Source organism: Myotis daubentonii, chromosome 14, assembly GCF_963259705.1.
Source record: "Myotis daubentonii chromosome 14, mMyoDau2.1, whole genome shotgun sequence".
NCBI classification, from domain to species: Eukaryota; Metazoa; Chordata; class Mammalia; order Chiroptera; family Vespertilionidae; genus Myotis; species Myotis daubentonii.
Window position 1 is genome coordinate 29,810,916 of NC_081853.1, and position 27,336 is coordinate 29,838,251.

General features: G+C 43.4%; 1 protein-coding gene across 5 annotated transcripts; it reads left to right on the forward strand.

Annotated features, from left to right (window-relative positions):
• The first annotated feature begins 391 nt into the window (after window positions 1-391).
• On the forward strand, window positions 392-27,336 carry DBR1 (debranching RNA lariats 1). Of its 5 annotated transcripts, XM_059663836.1 has the most exons (9): window positions 400-883; window positions 1,575-1,699; window positions 5,234-5,314; window positions 7,470-7,555; window positions 9,449-9,673; window positions 12,444-12,524; window positions 12,776-12,921; window positions 20,686-21,121; window positions 24,835-26,797. In XM_059663836.1, exons 1-9 carry the CDS (start codon window positions 687-689, stop codon window positions 25,447-25,449), a joined length of 1,992 nt encoding a protein of 663 aa, XP_059519819.1. In that variant the 5' UTR covers window positions 400-686; the 3' UTR covers window positions 25,450-26,797. The 5 variants fall into 5 exon arrangements, with proteins under 5 accessions (XP_059519820.1, XP_059519819.1, XP_059519821.1 ...); XM_059663837.1 differs by lacking the exon at window positions 9,449-9,673 and having other exon boundaries at window positions 392-883; window positions 24,835-26,801; XM_059663838.1 differs by lacking the exons at window positions 20,686-21,121; window positions 24,835-26,797 and adding an exon at window positions 15,393-16,263 and having other exon boundaries at window positions 432-883.

The window sequence follows — 27,336 nt, forward strand, 5'->3', positions numbered from 1 at the left end:
CCGCCTCCTGCACACCCCCTACTGGGGATGTGCCCGAAACAAAGGTACATGCCCTTGACCAGAATCGAACCTGGGACCTCTCAGTCCACAGGCCAACGCTCCAGCCACTGAGCCAAACCGGTCAGGGCTGGATATTATATTTTATGGTGTCTTTTATAGCCCCTGAAGTAAACATTTTTTTTTGTTGTTGTTCAGGGTAAAAAAATAAAATCCAGGGTAAAAGAAGAAAATCTTCGGGGAGATCATTTTAAAGCCTCAGTGCGACTTTACGTTTATTTTAAAACTATTTTTAGTTTTTGGTTCTTTAAAATCTTTTTTTTTTGTTTTATTTCTAATTTGCTTCCAGGAATGCATCTTTGCCGTGAAAGCTTCATCCTAGGGAATTAGCCAATCGTACCCGCGCACTTATTTATCTGGGGACTTTTGTTTCTATTTTCTCAGTATTGTGGTTGTGACTTTTATTATCTGTCAGACTGCGAAGACTTAAAGACCTGAATCCTTCCCTAAACCTCTTTGGAATCCTGGCGTTAACTCCGCCCCATCTCTCGCGAGAGTTGAGACCGGAAGTGGAATATATTGCAGGCGTCGCGACAAGGTGGCGGCTCAGTTCACGTTGGCGGGAGCTGAGCGACCCGCCCGGCCTTGGCTCTCCGCACGGGGCTCGCTCTGCTCTCGGCGCCGGCAGGATGCGGGTGGCCGTGGCCGGCTGCTGCCACGGGGAGCTGGACAAGATCTACGAGACGCTGGCGCTGGCGGAGCGGCGCGGCGCGGGGCCCATCGACCTGCTGCTGTGCTGCGGCGACTTCCAGGCGGTGCGCAACGAGGCGGACCTGCGCTGCATGGCCGTGCCCCCCAAGTACCGCCACATGCAGACCTTCTACCGGTGAGGCGCGGCGCGGCCCCGGGACCCGCGGGAGGGGCACTCGCCAGCCGTGGGAGGACCCTGGGCGGGCCCGGAGCCCCTCTGTCTGAGTTCCCGTCCCGGTTGACGCCGTGTGTCTCCAGGAACAGGCGCTCGGTCAGTGTCACTCCTCACTGTCCACCTGCCTCACCTGTTTCGGGAGGGGTCGCAGCCTGGGGGCCCGACCTGCAGGGAGAGGCTGAAAGGTTAATCTGCTTGTACTCGATGGGATTCCGGGACTGGTTGGTGCCGCGATCCCGGAGTTTCCATTGGGCGCCTGCTCCGCCCTCATCCCGGTTCTAGAAGCTGAGAACCGACCACGTTCCTGACGTCACTGGCCTGAAACGCGAGGTGGCAGCCCTTCGCTCTTAAGGACGAGGATGGGCAATTTAAACCACTCACTGTTTTATTTTCCGAATCCAGTTTACGTTCAGTATTGTTTTGCGTTAGTTTCAGGTGCGCTTCATAGTGGTTGGACAATGATACACTCTACAAGGGGATGGGCAGTGTGTTTAGAAAGTGCCTTTTGACTTGAAGGGAGGAGCCCAGATATTTCCTGAAGACCTTGCTTTGCTCTGCTGCCCTGTCTGACTGTGTCGGCGCACCCGATTGCTTTTCTCTGTGCCTGCTTTTTTTCTCTTTGCCAACGGACAGCTTTGCTCTTACGTTCCAGGTATTACTCTGGAGAGAAAAAGGCCCCGGTTCTCACAGTCTTCATTGGGGGAAACCACGAAGCCTCAAATCATTTGCAAGAGTTACCCTATGGTGGCTGGGTAGCACCAAACATTTATTATTTAGGTATGTGTTTGTGGGTAAGTTCTTGGTTTGAGGGGATGGAAGACCCTTTTAAGCTTTCTATACCAGTTGGGCAGCGTCTTCAGATATGTGGTGTTTTGGGAATGTCTCTTAATTTGAATAGGTCATCGTGAAAATATGTCCATGCTTCTTCTAGTGCAGTGATGGCGAACCTTTTGAGCCCCGCGTGTCAGCATTTTGAAAAACCCTAACTTAACTCTGGTGCCGTGTCACATATAGACATTTTTTTGATATTTGCAACCACAGTAAAACAAAGATGTATATTTTTGATATTTATTTTATATGTTTAAATGCCATTTAACAAAGAAAAATCAACCAAAAAAATGAGTTCACGTGTCATCTCTGACACGCGTGTCATAGGTTCGCCATCACTGATCTAGTGTTTCAAGCAATAGATAATAAAACTGCAAAGAACTTACATACTACTTGTAATTCCTTTACTTTCCTCCACTCTTTTTATTAAATGAAAAAAAGTAAACTTTTTATATTGGAAATTGTTAAACATACACAAAACTAGAGAATAGTACGGGTTTTGCTCAGTATTGGAATGTAGAACATTCCTATGAACACTTTCATAAGGGGAAATGGTGTAAAGCAAATAAGCAATTACCAGTAATTTAAAAATCACCAATACTGTGGTAACATTAGAAAATTTTTATTTTTTTTAGTTATTGATTTTAGAGAGAGAGGAAGAGAGAAAGAGGTTTCTTGTTTTACTTATTTATGCATTCATTAGTTAATTTTTGTATGTGCCCCGACTGGGGATTGAACCTGCAACTTTGGCTTATCAGGCCAATGCTCTAACCAACTGAGCTAAGTGGCCAGGGTCCTACCAATTACCATTAATTTACATGCAAGAATTGTGAGTATTCCCAGACCCAGAAAATAACCTACTAAATCATACCAATAGGTTTTATGACATCCAGTTTTTTGCTAAGTATAACTCCTTTACAAGCTCTTAGGCTTTTGTGCTACCTTCAGACAAATGTAGCTTAATAGATGCACAAAATAAATCAAGATAAAGCACAGATGCTCAGACAGTTCAAAGCTATGGTGGCTTAATGCTGAGTGTAGTTCCTGGGGAAGGGGCTTAGTGGGGCCACTGTCCCTGCTCTGGATGCAGGCTACAAAACAAATGCTGAAGCTATTTTGGCTTTTCACCTATTTTCATTAAAGCAAAAATCCTCTTTGGATTTCTTTCAGTTAGTGAAAACAGGCATTCTGGAGAGAAAAAGGCTCCAGTTCTATAGGTCTTTCATAAAAGTGAAATTGTGTAACACAAACTTTGGAAAAGCTGGGGATATCTGTATAATGAATCTCCATACCTATTAACTAATTTCAACCACAATTATTCTGCCATTCTTATTTCAACTCATCCTCCCCTAAACTTTTTTGGTGGGAGAAGTGACGAGTTATTTTAAAGCAAATTCAAGTCATGAGATTATTTCACCTGTAAACACCCAGTACATATTTTTTAAGTGATAAGGATTTTAAAAAATACCCACAGCTACAATGCCATTGTTATACCTAGCTAAAGTAACAGTAATTCCTATTCTCTGTTGCCTAGTTCATGTTTCGATTTCCCTGATTATCACAGAGATGTCTTTTTTTTTAAAATCTTTTTTTAATTTATTTTATTGCTTAAAGTATTACAAAGGGTATTATATATGTGTCCTTTTTTTTTTTTTTCCTTTTTCTCTTCTCCGCCCTTGACAATCCCCTGGCCCTCCCCTACCCCCCGAGATGTCTGTTTTATAATTGACTTGTTCAATAGGACCCAAACAAGTTCCATGCATTTCATTGTCATGATGCTAAAGTCTCTAGCTGTTCCTTTCATCTCTCCTTTCCACCCCCATGCCATTTATTTGTTGAAGAAAATGCGAAAATTTCTTGTAGAATTTCCTGCATTCTAGATTTAGCTATTGGAATTCACTGAGCTATTTAACGTTCCTTTTATCCTCTGCATTGCCTGTAACCTGCATTTAAATTTACAGACCTGGTAAGATTCGGGTTCAATGTTAGCCCCTTTACACTCTACAGTCCTTTTTTCTCTTTACTAAAATGTTTGTAGGTGTTTCTGAAAACTACAGAAATTTAATTTCTCTAGTTCATTAATGATTGATCAGCTTTTGACAAGTGCAACTGCTGGGGTCCAACCCCAGCAGGTCCAGGGGTTCCCAAAGGTGTAGACGGAGTTGGCGAAGAAGGAATGACACGGAGACAGCGTTCAGTTGATCAGTAGCCTAGCCAGGATCTCTAGCCAGGATCTCCAGCCAAATTCTGGTCTGGATCTCCAGCCAAGTTCTGTTCAGGATCTCCAGCGAAGTTCTGGTTAGGATCTCCAGCCAGGTTCTGTGTCCATGTTCTCTTGCTAGGTTCTCCAGCCAGGTTCTCCAGGTTCTTCAGCCAGGTTCTGTAGCCATGTTCCCTTGCTAGGTTCTCCAGCCAGGTTCTGTCCAGGTTCTCCAGCCAGGTTCAGTCACCAGGTTCTAGTCAGGTTCTCTTGCCGTGTTATCCAGGTTCTGTCTCTAGGTTCTGTCTCTAGGTTCTGTGTCCTGTTTCTGTCCAGGATCTTTTGCCATGTTCTCTCGCTAGGTTCTGTCTCTAGGTTCTGTGGCCAGTTTCTGTCCAGGATCTTTTGTCATGTTCTCTCCAGCGAAGTTCTTCTGTCTCTAGGTTCTGTGTCTAGGTTCTGTGTCCAGTTGTCTAGTTACATCTGTATTTATACCAGTTGATTCCAATCCTATCAATCTCTATTCCAAAGGTTAGGGCGTTTCTTATCTCCATTCCAGGGAGTAAAGATTATGTAGCTTAAGCGTGATTGTTCGTAGCTAAAGTGATTAACTACCCGCCTGGCACTTAGTTAAGGGGTTTTATTCCCTCCCTAACTTCAGGGAAAAATCCCTACCTGGGGAAACAACCTTTCTTGGAGAGGTGACCTTGGTTAAAAGGGGAGCAAACATATTAAGAACAGTATGCCATATATGCCAGGTCCCTTAAAACATATGCTGTGCAGATGTTTCTTCCCTGCAGCGACTGTGTCAAGCAGCAAGGATGGACCGGCTCCCAGCATGCAACATTATGAAAAAGTGAAATTTTTTAAAGGTGGTCAGTTTAGAAATGAAATATAGAAACTGCAGGTTCTTTATACCTTAAATGTGCTGACTTTCAGATATATGACATATAAATCCATCATAGGACACTTTTTGCCTATTCCCTCACCACACCCTCATATTCCTTTAGGTACCAAATTATGTCTGTTTTCCTCTAAGCACATCCTATTTCATTTGTTTTTTTTCTTTCTGCTTAGTTTCTTGACTGATCTGCTTCTAGGCCTCTCTTCCCTAGTCTACCTTATATATTGTTGGCATATTACTACGTAAAAGAGTAACCTTATCATGATACTTTATTTTCAAATAATTTTAGGACTGCATGGAATTGTAGGCCTGGAAACTGTTCAGTCAGTAAAGAGATTGCTTTTGCCTATAGTAATCTTATTTAACTGTAATTTCTCAGGTTTGGCAGGTGTAGTAAAATACCGAGGTGTAAGGATTGGTGGAATCTCTGGTATCTTCAAATCTCACGACTATCGAAAAGGTATTGTTGTTCTGACTGTTTTTAAACTTTAAAACTTGCATGCCCCAGAGTAACTTAAGCGTAATATATGGTTTGCCTTTTTCATTGGATTTTTCCTATGAACTAATTTATTCTTAAATTTATATTATAAAATATTTTATGCCTATGGAAATATAGAGGACATAGAATGTACTATCTGTGTATCCACCATCAAGTTTCATCAAGACTTAGTATTCTTGCCACTTTTCATTTTGATTTTTTAAGAAATAAAACAGTACAGAATCAGTTGAAACTCATTATTGTCAGTCCTCAGTCCCATTCCTCTTTTTGTCCCTCCCTTTCCTCATTAGGTAGTCAGTGTTCTGAATTTGGTGTTTATCATTCACTTGAGTATTTTATATCATTACCATATATGTAACAGCTTTAAACAGTGTATTATATAACATGTTTAAACTTCATATAAATGTATCATTTTGCATGTATCTTTCTGCAACTTCTTTAATATGTTTTTGAAATTCATGTTGATACATGTAACTGTAATACATTCATTTTAGTTTATGAATAGTATTCCATTGCATAAGTACAGTTGATCCTTGAACAACGCAGATGTTAGAGGCTCTAACTCCTGCATGGTAAAAAAAATCCACGTGTAAGTTTGACTTCTTCAAAATTTAGGTTGTCCCTCGGTATTTGTGAGGGATTGGTTCCAGGACAACCATCCCCCGCCCTCACTGTTGTGGATACCAAATCCATGCATGTTCTACTCCCCTATGTAAAATGGTGTGTATCAATGAATATAGTTGACCCTCCACATCTGTGTACTCCCAACTGCATATCAAAAACAGTACAGGTATTTATTGAAAATAAAATAATCTATAAGTGTTGTTCAAGGATCAGCTATATACCACACTGCACTTATTTACCCTACAATATCTGAATGAATTATACCTTGATTTTAAAATTAAAGGAATAGCTTGTATTCACATTTGATTTTAAAATTTCTTGAATTAAGTTGGGTAGCTAAAACTTGTATCCTCAATGTAACTGTTAAGTCACAAGTTTGTTCCCAGTGCCCTGCTCTCTATGATTATAAACTATTGGCATGGGTGTATAAAAATAAGCCGTCTCCTACATGGCAGATGTGTGTGCAAATTGGAACCACTCTTTGGAGGGACAATTGGTCATATCTGTGAAAATCATAAAAGTACTCTAACCCAGGAGTTCTACTCCCAGGAATGTGTCTCTAGGTATATTTTGCATGAGCAAAATGATATATGCAAATTTATTTATTTTAGTTTTATTTGTAGTAGCAAAAGTTAGGAACTAGTTAAATATATCATGACATAACTATGCAGTTTAATGATATGACGCCATTAAAAAAGTAAAGAAAAGGACAAAGAAGCAGTTCTATATGTAACTAATATGAAAAGAACTCCAAAATAAGTAAAGTGAAAAAGCAAGGCACAGAACAAATATAAAGTATACAGCCATTTGTGTAAAAAAAAAAAAAAAATTACAAAAAAAAAGGAGAATAAAGAAATAGATGATATGTTATATGCATAGATGAGATCCCTAAAATAAAATTCTAAAACCTGATTAACGCTAGCTGCCTCTAGGTAGTATTCCTGATGGCTGGGGACAGGAATTGGAGGACCCCTTCCCATTGTTCTGGCAGTTGTATTGAGATAAGATTTATATACCATTGTTAAATATACCATTCCATGGTTTTAGTACATTTATAGTTATGCATCCAGATTTTACCACCATCCAGATTTAGACCATTGCTATCACCCCTAAAAGTTTTGTGCCTATTTGTAATTAATCTGGCTCCCACCAGCCCTAGGCATCCACTGGCCTACTCTCTAGGAGGAACACTTGGCATTCTATACCTTTCCGGAGGCATTTTTTTAAACTACAGTATGTGAATAAACAATGTGCTTCAAAATTAAGTATAATTTCATTTTAAAAGCCACAAGCCCCCAAATTTAGATTCATAGTTTCTGATCACTTAGTAATTGAACATATAAACATATAAAGAGCAGTGTTTTTTATAAAATTTTAAGAACCAAAAGCATTGATAGCAGACACTAGTTTTAGGGAAGTATGTGTATCTATTTATATAATTTGCAGTTTTTAAAGGTGTTGAATACAGCTTATTTCTCTCCTTCAATTTAAGGTCATTTTGAGTGCCCTCCTTATAATTCAGCTACAATAAGGAGTATATATCATGTGAGAAATGTTGAAGTGTATAAATTAAAACAGGTATGTAAAAAGTACAATATGGCAGGCTTGAAAAAATGTTAAAGTAATTCTGTACCAAAATGTGTTTGATCATTTTGGTATATTACTTCCAAGAAGAGCATAGTTCAGTATTTCTAAAATTTGGATTTGAGTTGTGTTTAGGAGGTTCACAGATGAACATTAAAAAATTCTTATGGTAATAAATTTATTTTAGTGAGTAAAAATAAAACATTCAACTCATAATTTCAGATATTATTATGGTAAGGCTAAAAATATATTGGAATAAAGTGATACTTTAAAGAAAATATTAGAATTTTTTTTTAAAGAATGGTATTAAATAGAAAATAATAGTAGAGATGATAGAAGGTATGGGAAAACCGTGGTCTCTAAAAACACTGACTCAGCTGGAGAATAGGTGAAGCTAGGTTTTTGTTTGAGAACCATTTCAGTGCCTGACACTGGGCTAAGCAGTTTTCACATGAGATATTTCATGTCATTGCCACTCAAATTCTGTCAGATTAGGAATGAGAGGCCAAGGCTCAGATAGGTAAGCAACCTGCCCAAGATCTCCCAAGTAGTTAAGTGGCAGAGCCTGTCTGAGAGAACTCAGGCCCTTCCCACCATAGCACACAGCCTCTGTGGGAGCATAAGGATGCTTGCAGGCATTCGATGCCTACTCATAGCAGTTCCTTACTTTGAATGCTTTTTCCTTTTCACCAGTCTAAATCCTACCAGTCCTTGAAGACCCAGGTTAGATACTACTTCCCAACCAGTTCTAGGTTAAAGTCATCATATTTCACTGAAAAAATTTTTTAATCCTCACCCGAGGATATAGTTTACTGATTTTTTTTATAAGTATTCCATTTTTTTCTATTTTCTTTTAAAATATACTTTTTATTGATTTTTTTTTACAGAGAGGAAGGGAGAGAGATAGAGAGTTAGAAACAACGATGAGAGAGAAACATCGATCAGCTGCCTCCTGCACATCTCCTACTGGGGATGTGCCCGCAACCAAGGTACATGCCCTTGACCGAAATCGAACCTGGGACCTTTCAGTACGCAGGCCGACGCTCTATCCACTGAGCCAAACCGGTTTCGGCTGATTTTTTTTTTTTTAAAGAGTGAAAGAGAAACATCAATCTGTTGCCTTCTGTACTCGCCCTGGCCCAGGATCCAACCTGCCACTTAGACTTGTTCCCTGATGGGGAATTGAACAGGTAACCTTTCCAACCAACTGAGCCACAGCGTCCAGGGCTTAACTGAATTTTCATTGCACATATTGCCCTGACCAGTTAGTCATCTCTTTCTTATAGTTTGTATTGTCTTGAACACTTACTTAAGTTATTTACATTTAGTTTTCCAAGTGTGGGATGAGTAAAGTATGGAGTGTATTTTGTGTTCCCCATGAAGACAACAGCCACCTTAAATACTTCTAATATGACTTATGTAGCAAACAGTATTTTTGGTATATACTATGTGAGTCCATTAGAAAAAAAAGTGGACTATATCTTTAGGTTTACCGTATCATTTACATTAGATGTCTTATGAAATCTGGTGTCTCTGGATCGTAAAACATGGTTTCTTTACCAAAAAGGGAAAAGCACAATGGTTATTACATATTTTAGAAACTGAATGTAAAAGACCATAGCTGATTAGCAGGCTAATCAAAGTGTGTCTGCTGACCTGCCTTGCTGGAAAATAAGGATGATTTGTGAGGCGGGGAGAAGCTGTTTCTTTTTGCCTACGTGAGTGAATAGGTTAGTACTTCTGTGACTTCCTTCCATAAAGAGCCTTAGAATGAGTTACACAAAAATCCAGAGGTCTAAGTGGGTAAATGGTATGTGTCAGGGGAGAGAAGGAAGGGCGTTTGCTTGTGGTTAATCTGTTTTTAAGAGTTTTCTTTTTCTGTTAAAGCTGAAGCAGCCTGTGGACATATTCCTATCTCATGATTGGCCAAGAAGTATATACCATTATGGAAATAAGAAGCAACTTCTTAAGACTAAATCTTTTTTCCGACAAGAAGTGGAAAATAACACCTTAGGAAGTCCTGCTGCCTCAGAGCTCCTAGAGCACTTAAAACCAACTTACTGGTTTTCCGCACACCTTCATGTGAAGTTTGCAGCCTTGATGCAGCATCAGGTAGAAAACACAGTATTTATTCTTACATTTAACAAACACTTATTGAACATCAGTGGGCTCCCCACTGTTGAAACAGTTGTAAAGTTAGAGAAAGAAATGAAAGATAACTTCCAGAATCCAGTGGGGGAAGAGATAAGTAAGCAGGCAGTGATAAAATAGTGTAATAAGTTTGTGACAAAACGTCCTAGGGTACTGGGAGCACCTACGCCAGACTATGTGGACAAAGAGATGAAGCAAGAGAAGCTTTTCCAAAGGAATTGATGGTGCAGGAAGGAGTAGATTATGAGGGTAGTCTATGAGAGGGACCAATGTGTGCGAAGGCTGAGAACAGGGTGCCTTTGGACTGCAGCTCGTTCCCATGGCGGAGGGTAGACGCTGGGGCACGATCATAGTGCCATGCTCTGGAGTTTGGGTTTAACCAGAGGTAATGGGGAAAGTTGGAGAGAGATGAAATACAGATTTTCATTTTTGAAAGATTAGTTTCGCTACAGTTTTGCAGATGGATTGGAGTGATATAAAATAGGAGGCACAGCAGGGTCTTTAAGCAAAAGATGAGATGGCAACCTAAGGCAAAAGAAGGAACACAGAGAATAAAGCAGAGTCTAGAGAGATTTTGGAAGTAGAATCATCAGGATTTGGTGATGGAGGGAGGAGGGAATCTAGGATGAGTCTAAGTTTGCTTTGGGTAATTGCATGGTATAGTGCGTGATAGAAGGTAGAGAATAAATATATACCTATGATTAAGTTTTTATGGAAATATGTGGTTCTTTTTTTCACCTCCGATTCAGACTAAACTCTGTCTTTCCCATAAAGTGTTTCAGAGGGAAAACATTTAGAAGATGCTTGGTTAACAAAGTTAGGGGTTCTTGGAGGCTTCTATAGGATTTCTGAGTCTTGAACGTACTGATTAATGGGCATTGCCTTACTCCAAGAGTGCAATGTGGTTTACAGTGCTTCCCGAACTTGCTTGACCAAACACTTTCAGTGGTAGAGGTCCACTTTAGCTGTGTTCCTCAAGGAGACCAGGTTACTCCTTTCATTTTCCCAAGTCCAAGTCATCTGTTTTTATATCAGTTGTCTTTTTTTTTTTTTTAATTTTATTGATTTCAGAGAGGAAGGGAGAGGGATATAGAAACATCAATGATGAGAGATAATCATCGATTGGCTGCCTCCTGTATGTCCCCCACTGGAGATCAAGCCCACAACCTGGGCATGTGCCTTGCCTGGGAATCAAACTGTGACCTCCTGGTTCATAGGTCAGTGCTCAACCATTGAGCCTCGCCAGCTGGGTTCAATTGCCTTTCCACATCTGTGTTACTCTTTTCTGTGTCTTAGGGCTCCTGACACGCTTGGCTTTTTATTGAAGTATCAGATTTGCTACTTTTTCCCACTGCATCTTCTGCTGTCAGCCAGGGACATTTACCTCTGTATTAACAACATATTCAATCCCTTTTTCTTGGCTCCTCAACCTCCTCTGACTTTGCCAGTGTTCTCTTTTAGCCCCTTCACCAGCCCCAAAGATTACCTTTCTTCAGAACTGCCCTGCAGCCAAGATCTGTGTAACCTCTGTGCCTTCCACCTCTCTGAGTCCCTCTTCAGCACTGAAGTTTGATACCTGGTCCACAGCAGGACATCCCATAGCTTGTTTCCTTGTATTTTTTCCTCCAGGTGCCTTACTGTTTTCAGTGAGTCACTTTTTTACTGTTTTTACTATGACCTTGTTAGTGACCCCTTCCATATATCTGTCTGACAATTCACTTTTCGAAAAATAGCTTTATTGGTGCCCTGGACAGTGGTGTCCAGTGGTTAGAGCATCAGTCTGCACACTGAAGGGTTGCAGGTTCAATCCTTGGCGCTGGCCAGGGCAAGTGCAGGAAGCAACCAGTCAATGTATCTCTCTCACATCCATATTTTTCTCTCTACTTAAAATTTTTCACTCTCTAAAAATCAATGGGAAAAATATCCTTGGGTGAGGATTAACAACAAAAAGCTTTATTGGTGTATAATTTACATAAAATTCAATCAAGTGTATAATTCAGTGATTTTTTGTGTGTATGCACACATCACATAATCCAGTTTTTGAATATTTCCATCATGTAAAAAGATCCTTTGTATGTGTGTTTGCTGTCATTCCTTGTTCTCATTCTCAGCCCAGGCAACCACTAATCTGCTTTGTGTCTCTATGGCTTTGCCCTTTCTGAACCTTTCATATAAATGTAATCATAAATATATAGTCTTTGGTATCTGGCTTCTATTATTTTCTTGTTTTTGAGGTTCACTTATGTTATAGCATCTATCTGTGTTTTATTTATTTTTATTGTTGAATAGTATAGTATTTCATTCTATGGATATATCGCATCTAACTTTGATGTTGTATCTAAGAAATCTTTGCCTAACTCAAGGTAGTGACGATTTTTCTTCTATGATTTCTTCTAAAAATTGTGTACTTTTAACTCTGCCAATTTATTTTTGAGCTCTTCTGTTATCTTTAATCCTTTTGTTATATGCCTTAATATATGTGTTCAATGCTTTGATTTAACATTATCATCATCACCATTAGTTTCTATTTTGACTTGTGTAAGAATGTAAGACATGAAAGCCAGAGAGTTTAAGTGCCCATTGTTGCACAAGTGAGTGTAGAACTAACTTGTTTTGAAAAAGTAACAGTTGTTCCTTTGACACACAACTTTGTGTAACAAAGATTGTTTCCATCCTATCCAATGTATGAATTATCTGATGTTTTAACATTCTTTCTTAAATCATGGTTTAGGCCAAGGATGAAGGAGAGACTGCCAAAGCAACCAAATTTTTAGCCTTGGACAAATGCTTACCACATAGAGACTTTCTTCAGGTAAGAAGAAAATGAAATAACTTTTCAATATAGTGTTACTCTTCCAGTGATTAAGAAAACATCTTAATTTTTGTTTTCTAAACAATTTGTGTATTTTGTAATTTATATAGTCTGAGAATTCTTTGGGAATATTTACATTAATATTTTTAGTCTACTAAATTAAATTCCTTTTAACTTTTATTGTTACATTGAAATCCTTAGATATTAAAAATAGATATGTATTTGTTAAAATTACCAATTTGTTCCTATAGGTAATAGAAATAGATCATGACCCCAGTGCTCCTGATTACTTGGAGTATGATATTGAATGGCTCACTATTCTCAGGGCTACAAACAATCTTATTAATGTAACTGCGCGCCTGTGGAATATGCCTGAAAATAATGGCCTGCATACAAGGTAAGCCTGACCTTTTTAGGACTTGCTCTCACTATGCTTGCAAGGTTTTTGTGGTCCCCCCCCCCCTTTTTTTAATTAAGAAACAAAACAAAACCCTGTTAAATGAGTGTAAGAATAATTCATGGTTTACAAGAAAATGGATTGTTGAGTACTAACCCAAATAAGTGTATAAGTGATTAAGTATGCACAGACTAATATGGTGGAGATTTGGTTCACATTAAAACAACTTATACTTGCTTTAGGTTGTACGGACAGCTTTTCTTTTCTTTTCTTTTTTTTTTTTTTTATAGAGAAATAGATTTATTTTAGCTTGTTAAATGGCTTACAGAATTGTTTGCAAAGCTATATAAACGTGAAGGAATTTTCCAGATGAATTCTTTTTTATTTTTTTTTAATTAAATCTTTATTGTTCAGATTATTACATTTGTTCCTCTTTTTTCCCCCCCATAACTCCCCTCCTCCCAGTTCCCACCCCACCCTCCTCCCTCACTCCCCACCCACTGTCCTCATCCATAGGTGCACGATTTTTGTCCAGTCTCTTCCCGAATCTCCCACACCCCTTTCCCCCCCAAGAATAGTCAGTCCATTCCCTTTCTATGTCCCTGATTCTATTATAATCACCAGTTCATTCTGTTCATCAGATTATTTATTCACTTGATTCTTAGATTCACTTGTTGATAGATGCATATTTGTTGTTCATAATTTGTATCTTTACCTTTTTCTTCCTCTTCCTCTTCTTAAAGGATACCTTTCAGCATTTCATATAATCCTGGTTTGGTGGTGATGAACTCCTTTAGCTTTTCCTTATCTGTGAAGCTCTTTATCTGACCTTCAATTCTGAATGATAGCTTTGCTGGATAAAGTAATCTTGGTTGTAGGTTCTTGGTATTCATCACTTTGAATATTTCTTGCCATTCCCTTCTGGCCTGCAAAGTTTCTGTTGAGAAGTCAGCTGACAGTCGTATGGGTATTCCCTTGTAGGTAACTTGGTTTCTTTCTCTTGCTGCTTTTAAGATTCTCTCTTTGTCTTTTGCTCTTGGCATTTTAATTATGATGTGTCTTGGTGTGGTCCTCTTTGGATTCCTTTTGTTTGGGGTTCTCCGTGCTTCTTGGACCTGTAAGTCCATTTCTTTCACCAGGTGGGGGAAGTTTTCTGTCATTATTTCTTCAAATAGGTTTTCAATATCTTGCTCTCTCTCATCTTCTGGCACCCCTATAATTCTGATGTTGGTACGCTTGAAGCTGTCCCAGAGGCTCCTTACACTATCCTCGCATTTTTGGATTCTTTTTTCATTTTGCTTTTCCCGTTGGGTGTTTTTTGCTTCCTCGCATTTCAAATCATTGACTTGATTCTTGCGCTCCTCTGGTCTGCTGTCGGGAGTCTGTATAATATTCGTTATTTCAGTCCGTGTATGCTTAATTTCTAGTTGGTTCCCCAATATAACATCGAGGGTCTCATTAGTTTTCTTGTAGATCTCATTAAGTTTATCGGCGGCTTCTAAACAGTTCTTGAGAGACCTTAAAAGTGTGGTTCTGAACTCTATATCTTCCTTTGACAATTTTGTCCTGTTTCCTTGTCTCCGCATTTTGTTATGCTTCCTTGGTGCACCCCCTAGTGGTCTTTGTTCGCAGTCTTATAGTTAAACCTTGATTGTTGTAGCTAATCCCAGGGAGGGTTTGACCTCCAGGCCAAGTGGCTATGAGAATCAGCTGTGTCAGCAGTGAGAGAGCTTCTGTCCTCTAGGGAGGTGCTAATTTAGCCTTTGCCTGAGGCTATCCAGCAAATGCCTCTGTGCAGGGCTTGGGTAGGGCGGGTCGCACAGGATCAACAGGGTGGGCCGGAGAGAGCAGTTATGGCGGCTCTCAGTCCTGTCCCCAGGGGCTCTGCCTCTCTGAGTCCCAGCACCCGCTGCAAAGCTGGGAGAGAAAGCTGCACTCGCTCTGACCGAAGCCAGACAGTCCCGCTTCTCCCGTTTGAGTCTGGGTCCCTAAAGACTCGCCTGTATCTGGAGCTCAGAGTCTGCGACTCCCTCCGGATTGAAAACAACAACCGCGCCCTCCGCTGCCAGCCCGCTCCGCGCACTCCGCACCTCAGAATTTGACTTCAGCACTGCGCCTCCTCTGAGTGTCCGTATGCGCTTCTCTTTCCTCCTAGTTGTAGGACTTCCACTCAGCCAGCGTTCCTGTGGTTCTGGGTGATGTCCCTTCCGTCTTTTAGTTTTACTTTTGAAGTAGTTGTTCAAAGCAGCAAACTCCGGCGTTAACCTATGCCGCCATCTTGGTTCTCAGCTTTTCTTATGAATTGTTTTTATTTTGAAATGGTCCTTTGTTAAATTAACTGTAATTTTACTAAATGGAATTTAGATTATCGTTTATTTTTTATCCTTGTACCTGAAGTTCACAGTTAGATTTCATAATTTGTTGTCTGGGGCCAATGACGTATAAAAGACCATTGTTTTGGACTTTTATAGGTGGGATTATAGTCCAACAGAAGAAGCTATGAATGAAGTATTGGAAACATTGAATCATGACCTCAAAGTTCCATTTAACTTCAGCGTGACGGCTGCTTGTCATGACCCAAGCAAGCCACAGACACAAGTGCAGTTGGTTCACAGGATCAACCCTCAGACTACTGAGTTTTGTGCCAAACTTGGCATCACAGACATTAATGTCAGTCTTCAGAAGGCCAAGGAAGAACACCACTTGTGTGGTGAATATGAAGAGCAGGAGGAAGGGGGCAGTAATGACTCTGGAGAAGAGCCCAGTGAATATAACACAGACACCTCTGCCCTGTCCTCTACCAATCCAGATGAAATCGTGTTAGAGGAGGAGGAGGAAGAGGAAGAGGAAGATAGTTTTGTAAGTGCACATAGTGACCCGAATACCACATCCCTGGAACCTTCTGGCCTGGCCTCTGACCTTTCTGCAAGCTTCTCTGATGTCAGGATCCTGCCAGGTTCCATGTTGGTTTCTTCTGATGATACATCGGGTTCCCCAGGCAGCGGAGAGGGGAAACCTGGCGAGGCTGTGGAGTCTGGAGATGGGAAGGACTTAACCAGAGCACCAGGGAAGAGGCTGAGTGATGAGTCTGCACCTGAACAAAGAAAGAAAATTAAGAGGAGGAATCAAGCCATCTATGCTGCAGAGGATGACGACGATGCAGCATGAGACCGTTTATTGTCTTGTGTACAGATATGTGATTTTTAAGACCATATTTTTAGAGTTGGGTTTTTTCACTCAAGACTTAACTTTGTAATAATGAAGTTATATAGAGAATTGACTTTGCCCTTAGGCCCTTGTATATTTCATATACAAACATATTAAAATTTCATCTCTTTACTAGATTGAGTACCCTTACTTTAACGACAGATACTACTCACTTTCATTGTTTTCAACACAAACTTGAAAACACATGGAAGGAGGTTAAAGAGAAGAAGCTTACAGTGGGGCTTCTGTCTTAGCTCGGGCTGCTATAACAAATACCACGGACGGATGGCTTAATCAACAGACACCTATTGCTCGCAGTTCTGGAACTGGAAAGTCCAAGATCAAGGTGAAGATGGGTTCCTGGAGAGGACTCTCTTTCTGGTTTGTAGGTAGCTGCCTTCCTACTGGGTCCTCCCCTGGCCTTTCCGAGGTGAATGCTTGTGGAGAGAGAGAGAGGGATCTTTGTTTTCCCCTCTTGTAAGAATGCCCCCTTCGTGACCTCATCTAAACCTGATGACCTCAGAAAGGCCACACCTCCAAATACCATTACCTTGGGGCTTAGGGCTTCATTCTCCCAAATGTGGTGGTGGGGCACGAACATTCAGTCCACAACCGGTTCTTTCAGCCACATCGGGCACTGCTCGTTCTCACAGCCTCTCGGTTTTTACAAAGTTCCCTGCCATGTGGACACACGGCACAGGTGGCTCTAAGATGTTTCCAGTTCCTTACAGAACAAAGACTAAACACCGACTTACAGAGCTTGAAAGCAAAGCTTGTTCACACAGCCCTCCGCTCCGACTGGAGCCACTGTTCAGTGTCTGCATCTTGTAGACCCTGTTCTTTAGCCTGAAAGGGTGGTGTCTGCACAACTGCTGCACTGAGAACAACTGTTTTCCCTTATCTCCCTGCCCTTACCCCCATCCCTCCCTTTATCTGTAAGTAAACTTAAAAAAGGGGAAAACGACACGTGTGAGCACAGTAATTTCCAGAACAAACCCAGAAATACCTTCCTGATCGCTATGCAAGGTTTTGTACACAGGAGCATGTTTGGTAAGGCTGAGTGGAGAACAAAAGCATTATTGTCAGAAATGCAAGGCTAGAACCATTGGACACGCAGAACAGTTTAAAATATTGTCATGGGACCAGGGAATTTTATGCTGGCATGAATTCACAGATTTTCAATAAAAAAAATTTTGTTTTTCAGGATTTAATGTTGATAATGTCACTTGTTCCGTTATTCCCACATGGGCTCCCAAGTGTTAGGCTGGGAACTTATTCTCTCTCACTCTGCAGTGAACTGTCTCTGTTCATGCACCTAAACCCAGGTCTCTAGTCTTCATTCCAGCTTCAGAACAGTGATGAAAGAATTGGCAATGGTTTTATTTTTTTGTTAATTTTGTTTTTGTTTGTTTTTTAAATATACCTTTATTGATTTCACAGAGGAAGGGAGAGGGAAAGAGAGAAACATCAATGATGAGAGAGAATCATAGATCGGCTGCCTCCTGCACACCCCCCACTGGGGATGGAGCCCGCAACCCAGGCATGTACCCCGACCAAGAGCCAATGTATTTTTTCAAATTAAAGTTCATTGTTTAGAGAGAGAGAAAAAGGGAGGCAGGGAGAGAGAAACATGGATTTGTTGTTTTACTTATTTATGAATTCATTGGTGGATTCTTGTATGTGCCCTGACCGGGGATCAAACCTACAACCTTGGCGTATCATGAGGATGCTCTAACCATCTGACTACCAGCCAAGGCAGAAATTGACAATGTTGATAAGATATCACTCTGTATTGGTTTTGCACTGTTAATAGCTGAATGCTTTAACAAGTTAATCAGTCCCACTTGATTAACAAATATGTTAAAAGCCGGAACTGTGGTTCCAAGTGCTCCAAAGTAAATAGGGCAAGTATTGTTGGCTCGAATATTTCCTTCTTACAATAAATCAAGAGTTCAAAGAAGCTACAGAATTAAGAGGTGCACTTTTCACGTGTAATTCAGTTCAACAAACATTTCGTGTTAAAATTCCTTTAACTTCCTTCTTGATACAGTGAGTCCTTTATAGCCGAGGGAGTGTGGGCCCAAACCTTGAAGTTTTCCCGGTTGAGTTTATCAGAGGTTATCCGTGGGGCTGGGGGGTTGGGGGAAGTCTCAGCTCTGATTCCAAGGTTTTCCCCTCTGTACCGACTTTTCTTCAGACTAGCTCCGAACATCCAAAGAAGAGTATTGTAAAATAAAGACAATACTGGGATAATATTGAATGTAAAAAAACCCACTGGATTCAGAGGTTTTGCCCTCATCCTGGGTGGGGCTACATCCCTCCACCGTTGCTAAGGCCTCATCAGTCAGTAGCAGTTTCCCAGGCTCCACAGTCCACTGCATTGACCAGCTCTGGCTCACATTGGGGTGGAGGAAGCAGGAATGCTCACAGGAGGCCAAAGCTTTTAGGAAAGGAGTCGACATCGGGATGCATATGTGGCTTTCATCAGCGTATCCAGACTCACCCATGGCACATCTCACTCGGATCTCTCCCTGGGATTGCTTGGCTGGTCGGAGCAAGCCTGCCATTGTGTGGGGCAGACATTTGGAGGAATTTTGAACAGAGTTCTTGTCATGGAGCATCAAAAAGAGCAGGGACATTCCTTCGGACAGGGAATATGTAGGGGCTGTGCGTCAGTGGCACTCAGGGCAAAGGGACTGGTGCAGGGTATGGCCCCAAGGTCCCCAAAGCCCATCCTGGGACCTCTAGGGACCTGTGGAGTCCAGGTTAGGAGCTGCTGCTGTGGCATCTACCCACACAAAGTCCGTGTGATACAGGCCAGATAAGGCAGAAAGGGGAGCGGAAGGAAGGGAAGGCAGTTCTGTTCCCACCAGAGGGAAGGCTAAAGGGATGATCTGGGGGCCCTGGGAGTTCCTGGCAGAGTGGCTCAGGTGACGGGAGGCCTCTGCAGAAACACTCAGGAAGGACATCAGGTTCACACCAGAGCACCCAGGGGGAACTGTGGCTACCTGCTCATGGCTGAGAGAAGGCTCTGAGTTAAAGATAGGCGACTCCCTGAATGAGGATGGTTTCACTGAGGATAACTACCTACTCATGCCAGGAGCACTGGGGCACAGACCACAGGAGAGCGACACTATCTTTGGAGATGTGGGGGTTGCCACGTCGGTGGAGGGTGATGAACCTGACCTTGTGAGGCTTGGAGGAAGCTATACCTCACAAGGGAGGCCTCAGGGCAAAGGATCCTTCCTGAAGCCACTGTAACTGAAATTGGCTAATAAATTCTGGTTCCAAATCATCAGGACCTTGGATTCCCGGGGCTGTCCACTGCTTATTGGTGGTGATGGACTTTCTTTTCTTTTACTCAAACCTGTGTTTGCAAAGTTTGGCCCAAATTACAGGGTCGTCTGATGATAAAACTTTCCCAAGGCTCTGCTCATGATTTGGATGGAAACTAAACTGCTTAGGTGCAATATCTTTTAGCTTCAGGGTTATATTCAACTTTCTCCAGATGAAGTCGTCACCCTATCACCCCCTCCCCTTGATAAATCCACAAATAGGCAGGATTAGTGTGTGGATCACCTGAAAAATTGTGCGAAGACGTTACTGTCCCCAAGTCTCTGTGTTTGGGGGAACTTACTAAAGGGAGGAGCTTTCTGAGAACTCATGTTTAGTGTTAATCTTCGGCCAATGATTTACTTCCCTCAGTAGTTGAGTTGGAAGATTAGGTGGTGATTTATCAAAGAGTATAGCAGGAAAAACTTGTGGTCATTGCTAAGACTTCAGACAGTGGCTAACGGCAAGTTTCAGGCCAGAAGGTAAGCTCTGATTCATTGGCTTTGTGTTTTCTAAAAGAGTCATATGGAATGTGAAAAAATAGACCATCGAAAAAGTGAAATCTTTGCTCTCCTAGAGTTAGAGCTAATGTTTATGGAGAAGGGGGTCCTACAGGGACAGGCAAGCCCAAGTTAGAGGCATGGGTCTGCTAACTGTGTGATCTTGGCAAGTTCTTTAACTCTAGACTTCAGTTTGCTTCCCTGGTTAATTTTCTTCTTAGTTCTATTAGTTTCTTAGTAAATTATCTTGAATTTTTTTTAGGTGGGCAATCATATTTTCTACAACTAGTGATGTCGTTGCCTCATCCTTTCTAGAATTCATAGCAGACATTCTTTTCTCTTATTTTATTGCCTTGGTTAGACTTAGCAGAGGACCATTGATCAGCTGCCTCCTGCATGCCTTCTGTTGAACAGAATTGTATCCTGTTCTTGGCATCTGTTCACCAAAATGATCATGCAGCTTTTCTTCTTTAATCTATAAGCTAGTGCATGTGATTAATAGTTTTTCTGTTAATGAATGATTTTCCCCCCTATTTTGAATCACCCTAAATTTCTCAGTTAAACTCCAGTTAATACATTTTTCTTTTGAATATTGCATGACTTGATTTGTTTATGTTTCATTTGGGATTTAAGCTTAAAAGCGATACTCCTTTATTGTTTTTGCGTGTGCTATCTTTACCCGGTTTTGTGGATGTGCTTTTTAATGAATTGTGTTGACTTAAAGGAGCGTCCAGAAGGGAGACGTGGACATGCTGAAGGAGCTCCAGCTCTCCCTGTTGGTCGTCCTGCTGCTCTCCTGTGGCTTCCTCTACCAGCTCACCCTGAAGCCCAGCTGCCTCTTCTCCTGCCTGCCCCCCCACAAGTCCCAGCAGGGGCCGGAAGCCCTTCTGGGCAAGGGACGCAGCATTGTGTTCCTAGAGACCTCTGAGAGGACGGAGCCGTCCCCGCTGGTCTCCTGCGCTGTGGAGTCCGCTGCCAAGGTTTATCCCGAGCAGCCGGTGGTGTTCTTCATGAAGGGTCTCAGCAGCTCCATGCAGCTGCCCCCAAACTCCACGTACCCAGCCTTTTCCCTCCTCTCAGCAATAGACAACGTTTTCCTCATCCCTTTGGATATGAAAAGCCTGTTTGAAGACACTCCGTTGTCTTCATGGTATACTCAAGTAAGTGTTCAGAGAATCTTAGAATGCCCATGTTGGGAGGGACCATAGACAATCTACTCATTTTATAGATGGGTAAACTGAGAGTAAGGACTCAGTGTGAGAGACAGGACTAGAACCCAGAGCCTTGAACTCTTTTTTTATTTTTTAAAAAAATATGTTTTTATTGACTTTTAGAGAGAAGAAGAGGGAGAGAGAGAGAGAGAGAGAGAGAGACTTCAATGATGAGAGAGGATCATTGATCAGCTGCCTCCTGCATGCCTCCTACTGGGGATTGAGCCCACAACCCAGGCATGTGCTCTGCCCGGAATGGAACTGTGACCTCCTGGTTCAACCACTGCACCACACCAGTTGGGCAGATCCTTTAACTTTTGCCTGGGTTGAGCTCTGATTCAAGTAATTGGGAGAGACCTGTTGTCTTTTGTTTCTAGCTTTCTATCTTAGTATCTAGGTTCCGTTTGAGACTATTTTTAACGGAATGAGTTTCTGTATTTTTTTCTAGCTGTGTATACTCCTTATTTTTCCCTGCCAGTTTTAAACCCATCCATGTTAAACTATTTTTGCACCTTAAGGGGAAACTAGGCAAGATTTCACTTGAAAATTATGTAAATAGAAAATTCACAATAGATCCGGTGGGGTGCTGCTGTATAAGATTGGGTTATATTAAGATTCTAGAGGCCCGATGCATGAAATTTGTGCATGGGTAGGGTCCCTAGGCCTGGCCGGTGATCAGGGCTGATCTGTGAGGTGACCGGCAGGGCGATCGGGGGGACCCCGCTGGTACCCACCTTGGCTGGCCTGGCGCCGCCCACTTGCTGGCCCCACCCCTTGCTGCTGCCGCTGGTCACTTCTCTCTGTGGGGCAACTGGCGGGGTGATTGGGGCCCCCACTGGTACCCACCTTGGCTGGCCTGGGGCCTGCAGGCTGGAGGCAGCTCCTGCATTAAGCATCTGCCCCCTGGTGGTCAGTGTGCATCATAGTGACTGGTCGTTCTGCTGTTTGGTCGATTTGCATATTAGGCTTTTATTATATAGGATGATCAAGAAACTCCTGGAAATCTCAGAATTTTGTAATCTTCATCTTAGTAAAATAGCAGAATAAGAAAATAATATTTCAATTAAGTATTTCTCTAATGAGGACCCACAATCAAGTAATGTTTAAGGAACTTATAGTAGAACCATTCAATGATTCCATTATGGAGCATTAAACTGTGCCACCTTATGAAGACTACAACATGGAATTAAATACTCTTGCATTATAATGTAAGATTACTTTAGCTATGCAACTCCCCTCCCCCAATCTATTTGGAAGAAAAAGACCTGATGAAAAAAACAACACACACAGTAATGGTAGGTGTTTTAGTATGAATTGGGAGTGATTCAGTGATGAGAATATGTTAATTTTATAAAATCATTTTTTAAAAAGTTACTAAAATATGACATAAAAATAATAACATTCGCTTACCATATAAAGTCCTATCTAAGCTCTAATCATAGGCTAGAGTCCAGGGGTAGGCAAACTTTTTGACTCGAGGGCCACAATGGGTTCTTTTTTTTTTTTTTTAAATATATTTTATTGATTTTTCACAGAGAGGAAGGGAGAGAGATAGAGAGTTAGAAACATCGATGAGAGAGAAACATCGATCAGCTGCCTCCTGCACATCTCCCACTGGGGATGTGCCCGCAACCCAGGTACATGCCCTTGACCGGAATCGAACCTGGGACCTTTCAGTCTGCAAGCCTACGCTCTATCCACTGAGCCAAACCGGTTTCGGCCCACAATGGGTTCTTAAACTGGACTGGAGGGCCGGAACAAAAGCATGGATGGAGTGTTTGTGTGAACTAATATAAATTCAAAGTAAACATCATTACATAAAAGGGTACGGTCTTTTTTTTTTTTTAGTTTTATTCATTTCAAACGGGCCGGATCCGGCCCGCGGGCCGTAGTTTGCCCACGGCTGGGCTAGACCAAATGTCAGAAAGTGTTTTCTCCTTAAAGGGCCAGAAAGTTAGTACTTTAGGTTTTGCAGGCCAAGAGGCAGGATTGAGGCCATTTGTGAAGGTACTTGTGTTGGTTTCCTAAGGCTGTGTAATAAAATGCTACACACTTGGTGACTTAAGAGGACAGAACAGTTGTGGAGGCCAGAGATCCCAAACCAGTATCACTGGGTGGGTATCAAGGTGCTGGCAGGGCCCATTCCCCTAGGGTGGGGTGGGGGGGGCTCTAGAAAACACTCCTTCCTGTGGAGCTGGTCACTCCAGCCTCTACCCCCATCTTCACTTCCTCTTTCCTGTGCGTGTGTGTGTGTGTGTGTGTGTGTGTGTGTGAACTCTCCATCAGCCTTAGTATAAAGGACGCTTATGGGATGTGAGAGCGATCTGGCTGCGACATCTGTCACCCCATGGATCGCCAGGGTTGATTCGGCTGATCTGGCTGGCTAGGTGGGTGTCCCCCTCCTCCCTCACCCATCCATGTGCGTCCCTCCCGAAGCTGCGCGCTCGGTCGAAGAGGACGACCTCCCCCCCCCCCCCCCCCCAGGAGAGGACCGGTCTTCGGTCAAGGGTATACGAGTAGCTGCGCTCCCCTGCTAGAACCTCCAAACAAGCTCTCAAGGACGCTTATGATTGCATTTAGGATCCATCAGGATATTCCAGGATAGTCTCTCCATCTCAACATCCTCAATGTATCACATCTGCAAAGACCCCTTTCTCCATGAGGTAACAGCTATAGGTTCCAGGGCTTAGGACCCGATATCTTCGTGTGGCCATTATTCAGCCACTACAGTACTCGTTTACAAAAGAGGAAAACTGCCACCTGCCTCATTCCTGGGGCTTTCCTGGGTGGATTTTCTGAGTGAAGGACACACCTGCCCCTGGTTGTTGTCAGCAAGAGAGATTTTGTAGACTAAGCGACAGGCCTGAGTGTGTGTGTGTGTGTGTGTGTGTGTGTGTGTGTGTGTGTGTATAGGGGGAGGAAGGGGTAAAGGGAGTTGGTCAGTTTCACTCTTGCCCCATGTGACTTTACTAGTAGATCCCAGCGCTCCTATCTCTCCCCCTGAAGAGCCAGGAAATCTCAACTTGGAGCTGTGAGCAGGAGGCGGAGCGACCCACCAGACTGAGGTGTCATCTGCAGTTGCCAGCACAGGGTTTCTAACAAATAGGTGACGACTAGCGTCGCCCTGGGCAGCGGTAGGGCAGGCGCTGGGCAGGGGCTGGGAGTGGAGAGGGGACCAGGTGAAGGGCACATGCAGGCTGGGTCCCTGCGCGCTCAGTGCTCTGCCGCTAGAGGGCGCTCCAGGACTGTAAAGACCAGGCAGCCTGCTGGCTCTGGTCCCGCCTCCCCACACCTGGGCTCAACTAACATTACCCAAACTCCTTGGGAAGAGAAATCTGCTCAAATTGTTCTGGGAGATGCTACGTTCATTTTTCACAAACTAGCCATACACCAGGGCTAGCGTCTAGTGACCCTTGGTGGTGGTGGTGGTGGTGGTGGTGGTGGTGGTCGGGCTGGTGTGGTTTGTCCTGGCCCAGTAAGACCACCTCAGGATAGCTGGGGCCAGCTATTAGGGATGGCCCAATGTGCCAGGGCAGCTGGGGAGGGGCAGCAGGCCGCGCTTCCCAAAAATCTATTTGCCAAAAGCCCAATTTTGCCTGGCCTCCTGCTGTAACGCCCCTCCCCCTCCCCCCGCGGGGCCTGATTTGCACCTGCTCCTGCAGATCAACGCCAGTGCAGAGAGAAACTGGCTCCACGTCAGCTCAGATGCGTCCCGCCTGGCCATCATCTGGAAGTACGGGGGCGTCTACATGGACACGGATATCATCTCCCTCAGGCCCATCCCTGCCGAGAACTTTCTGGCCGCGCAGGCTTCCCGGTACTCCAGTAACGGGGTGTTCGGGTTCCTCCCCCGCCACGCCTTCCTGTGGCAGTGCATGGAGAACTTCGTGGAGCACTACAACTCATACATCTGGGGCAACCAGGGTCCCGACCTGATGACGAGGATGCTGAGAGTGTGGTGCAAGCTGGAGGACTTCCAGGAGTTGAGCGACCTGCGGTGTTTGAACGTGTCCTTTCTGCACCCCCAAAGGTTTTACCCCATCTCCTACCCTGAGTGGAGGCGCTACTATGAAGTGTGGAGCCCAGAGCCGAGCTTCAATGACTCCTACGCCCTGCACCTCTGGAACTACATGAACCAGGAAGGGAAGGGTGTGGTGAGAGGCAGCAATACGCTGGTGGAAAACCTCTACCGCAAGCACTGTCCCAGGACTTACAGGGACCTGATTCGAGGCCCGGAGGGGTTGGTGGCTGGGGAGTCGGGCACAGGAAACAAATAGAGCCAAGTTTGTTGCTGCCACATCGTGGAACTAGATACACGCTTCTCCGGGGGCCTCGCTGCCCCCTGACCTCCACTTTCCCCAGGGGCTCAGTGATCTAGTCCTCTACCCACCCTCGGTATCCTCTGGACCTGGGACAGAGCCTGGCACACGGTGGGCACTCAGGAACTCTTGGCTGTATTGAATGTTGAACTCTGCCCCGCTAAGGGAAGGAGGTGCGGGTTACATGCATGGCAGGTCTTGGTCAGCTGAGGATGCAGTCCTTTGCGTTTAGCCTTACCGGCAGAGTAGACCAGGGTGCATGTCAAGTCCACTTTCTCACAACAGCCGTGCAAAAGAGGGTGACCCATTTGCACAGGGGGAAATCGAGGCTGGTGGAAGTGGCAGTCACAAACAGCTACCCTCAGAGCTTTCTTCTACACACGCCAGGGACCCATGGGGACAGAGCTGCGAGGCAAATGCTCTCAGCCCCAGATTTCACACTGGGCTGCACTCAGAGGACGCGCACCCACTGCCAGGCCCCAGGCTGAGCCTAGAGATGCTTTAGCTAAGTTGTGTCTCATGGTGACCCTGCTCGGTAGAGTTTATTTTTCCCGCTTTACAGAGAGGTTAAGTGACTTTCCCAGGGGCACACAGCTTGGGAAGGTGGAATGTAAATGAATATTTGACTTCAAATCCTAGGCTCTCCCCTCCCCTGCAGTGGGTAGTAGGAACCCCTGGAGAGATAAGCATGCCTAGGTCCTGGTCCTGCCCCAGTGAAATTTTTAGCATTTTAAAACTTGTGATAAAACATACATACCATAGCATTTGCCATTTTAACCGTTTTAAAGTGTACAATTCAGTGGCACTAAGTATATTCACATTGTTGTGCAACCATCACCACCATCCATCTCCAGAACTTTTTTATCTTCCCAAAGTGAAATTCTGTCCCCATGAAACACTAACTCCTCCTTCCCTATCTCCCCCCACCCCCTCTCAGCCCTGGCAACCGCTATTGTATTTTCTGGAATATCTCTATGTATGTGACTATTCTAGTTATGATGTACAGGTGAAATCATGTAAATATTTGTCCTTTTGTGTCTGGCTTATGTCTCAGCATAATATTTTCAAGGTTCATGTTGTAACATCTATCTGAATTCCATTCTGTTTTAAAGGAAATTCTATTCCATTGTATGTATGCATGGGCCACATTTTTAATCCATTCATATGTCGAGGGGCACTTGGGTTGCTTTCACCTTTTGGCTATTGTGAACAATGCTGTTAGGAACTTGTTTGTGCAAAATTTGAGTTTCTGCTTTCAGTTCTTTTGAGTATACACCCATAAATGGAACTGCTGGACCATATTTTAATTCTATGTGTAAGTTTTTGAGGAATCACCATTCCCTTTTTTTTTTTTTACAGCAGCTGTATCATTTTTTACTCCCACCAGCAATGCAGGGGCTTCCGATTTCTCCACATCCTCACCAGCACATGTTCCCACAGGCTTTTGCTTTGGCTGCCCAAGATGCAGAGCCTGGCAGATGGACACTGGGGTGGGAGAAAGGCCTTACAAAAATTCCCTGAAACCCGCGTCTCAGCAAAGCAAGGGCTGGCTATGGAAAGGGGTCAGGACTGATGTCCGGAGAGAGAGTTCTTTGGTCCTCGGCTTCACAGCTAGATGCACAGGACAAGCCACTGGCTTAGGGGTGGTGGTGGTAGGGTAGTTGACACCTGACCAGGCCTGGGACTCACCCAAGGGACTAGTGTGGGACAGCTAGAAACCAGGAAGATCCCTTTAGATTAGGGCCAGTGAGCTGCGTGTGTGCGTGTGTGTGTCTGTGTGTGCGCCTGCAGCAGCACATCCAGCCTCCTGCTCCAGGTGGTGGCCTCTCAGCAAGGCCTGGGAGC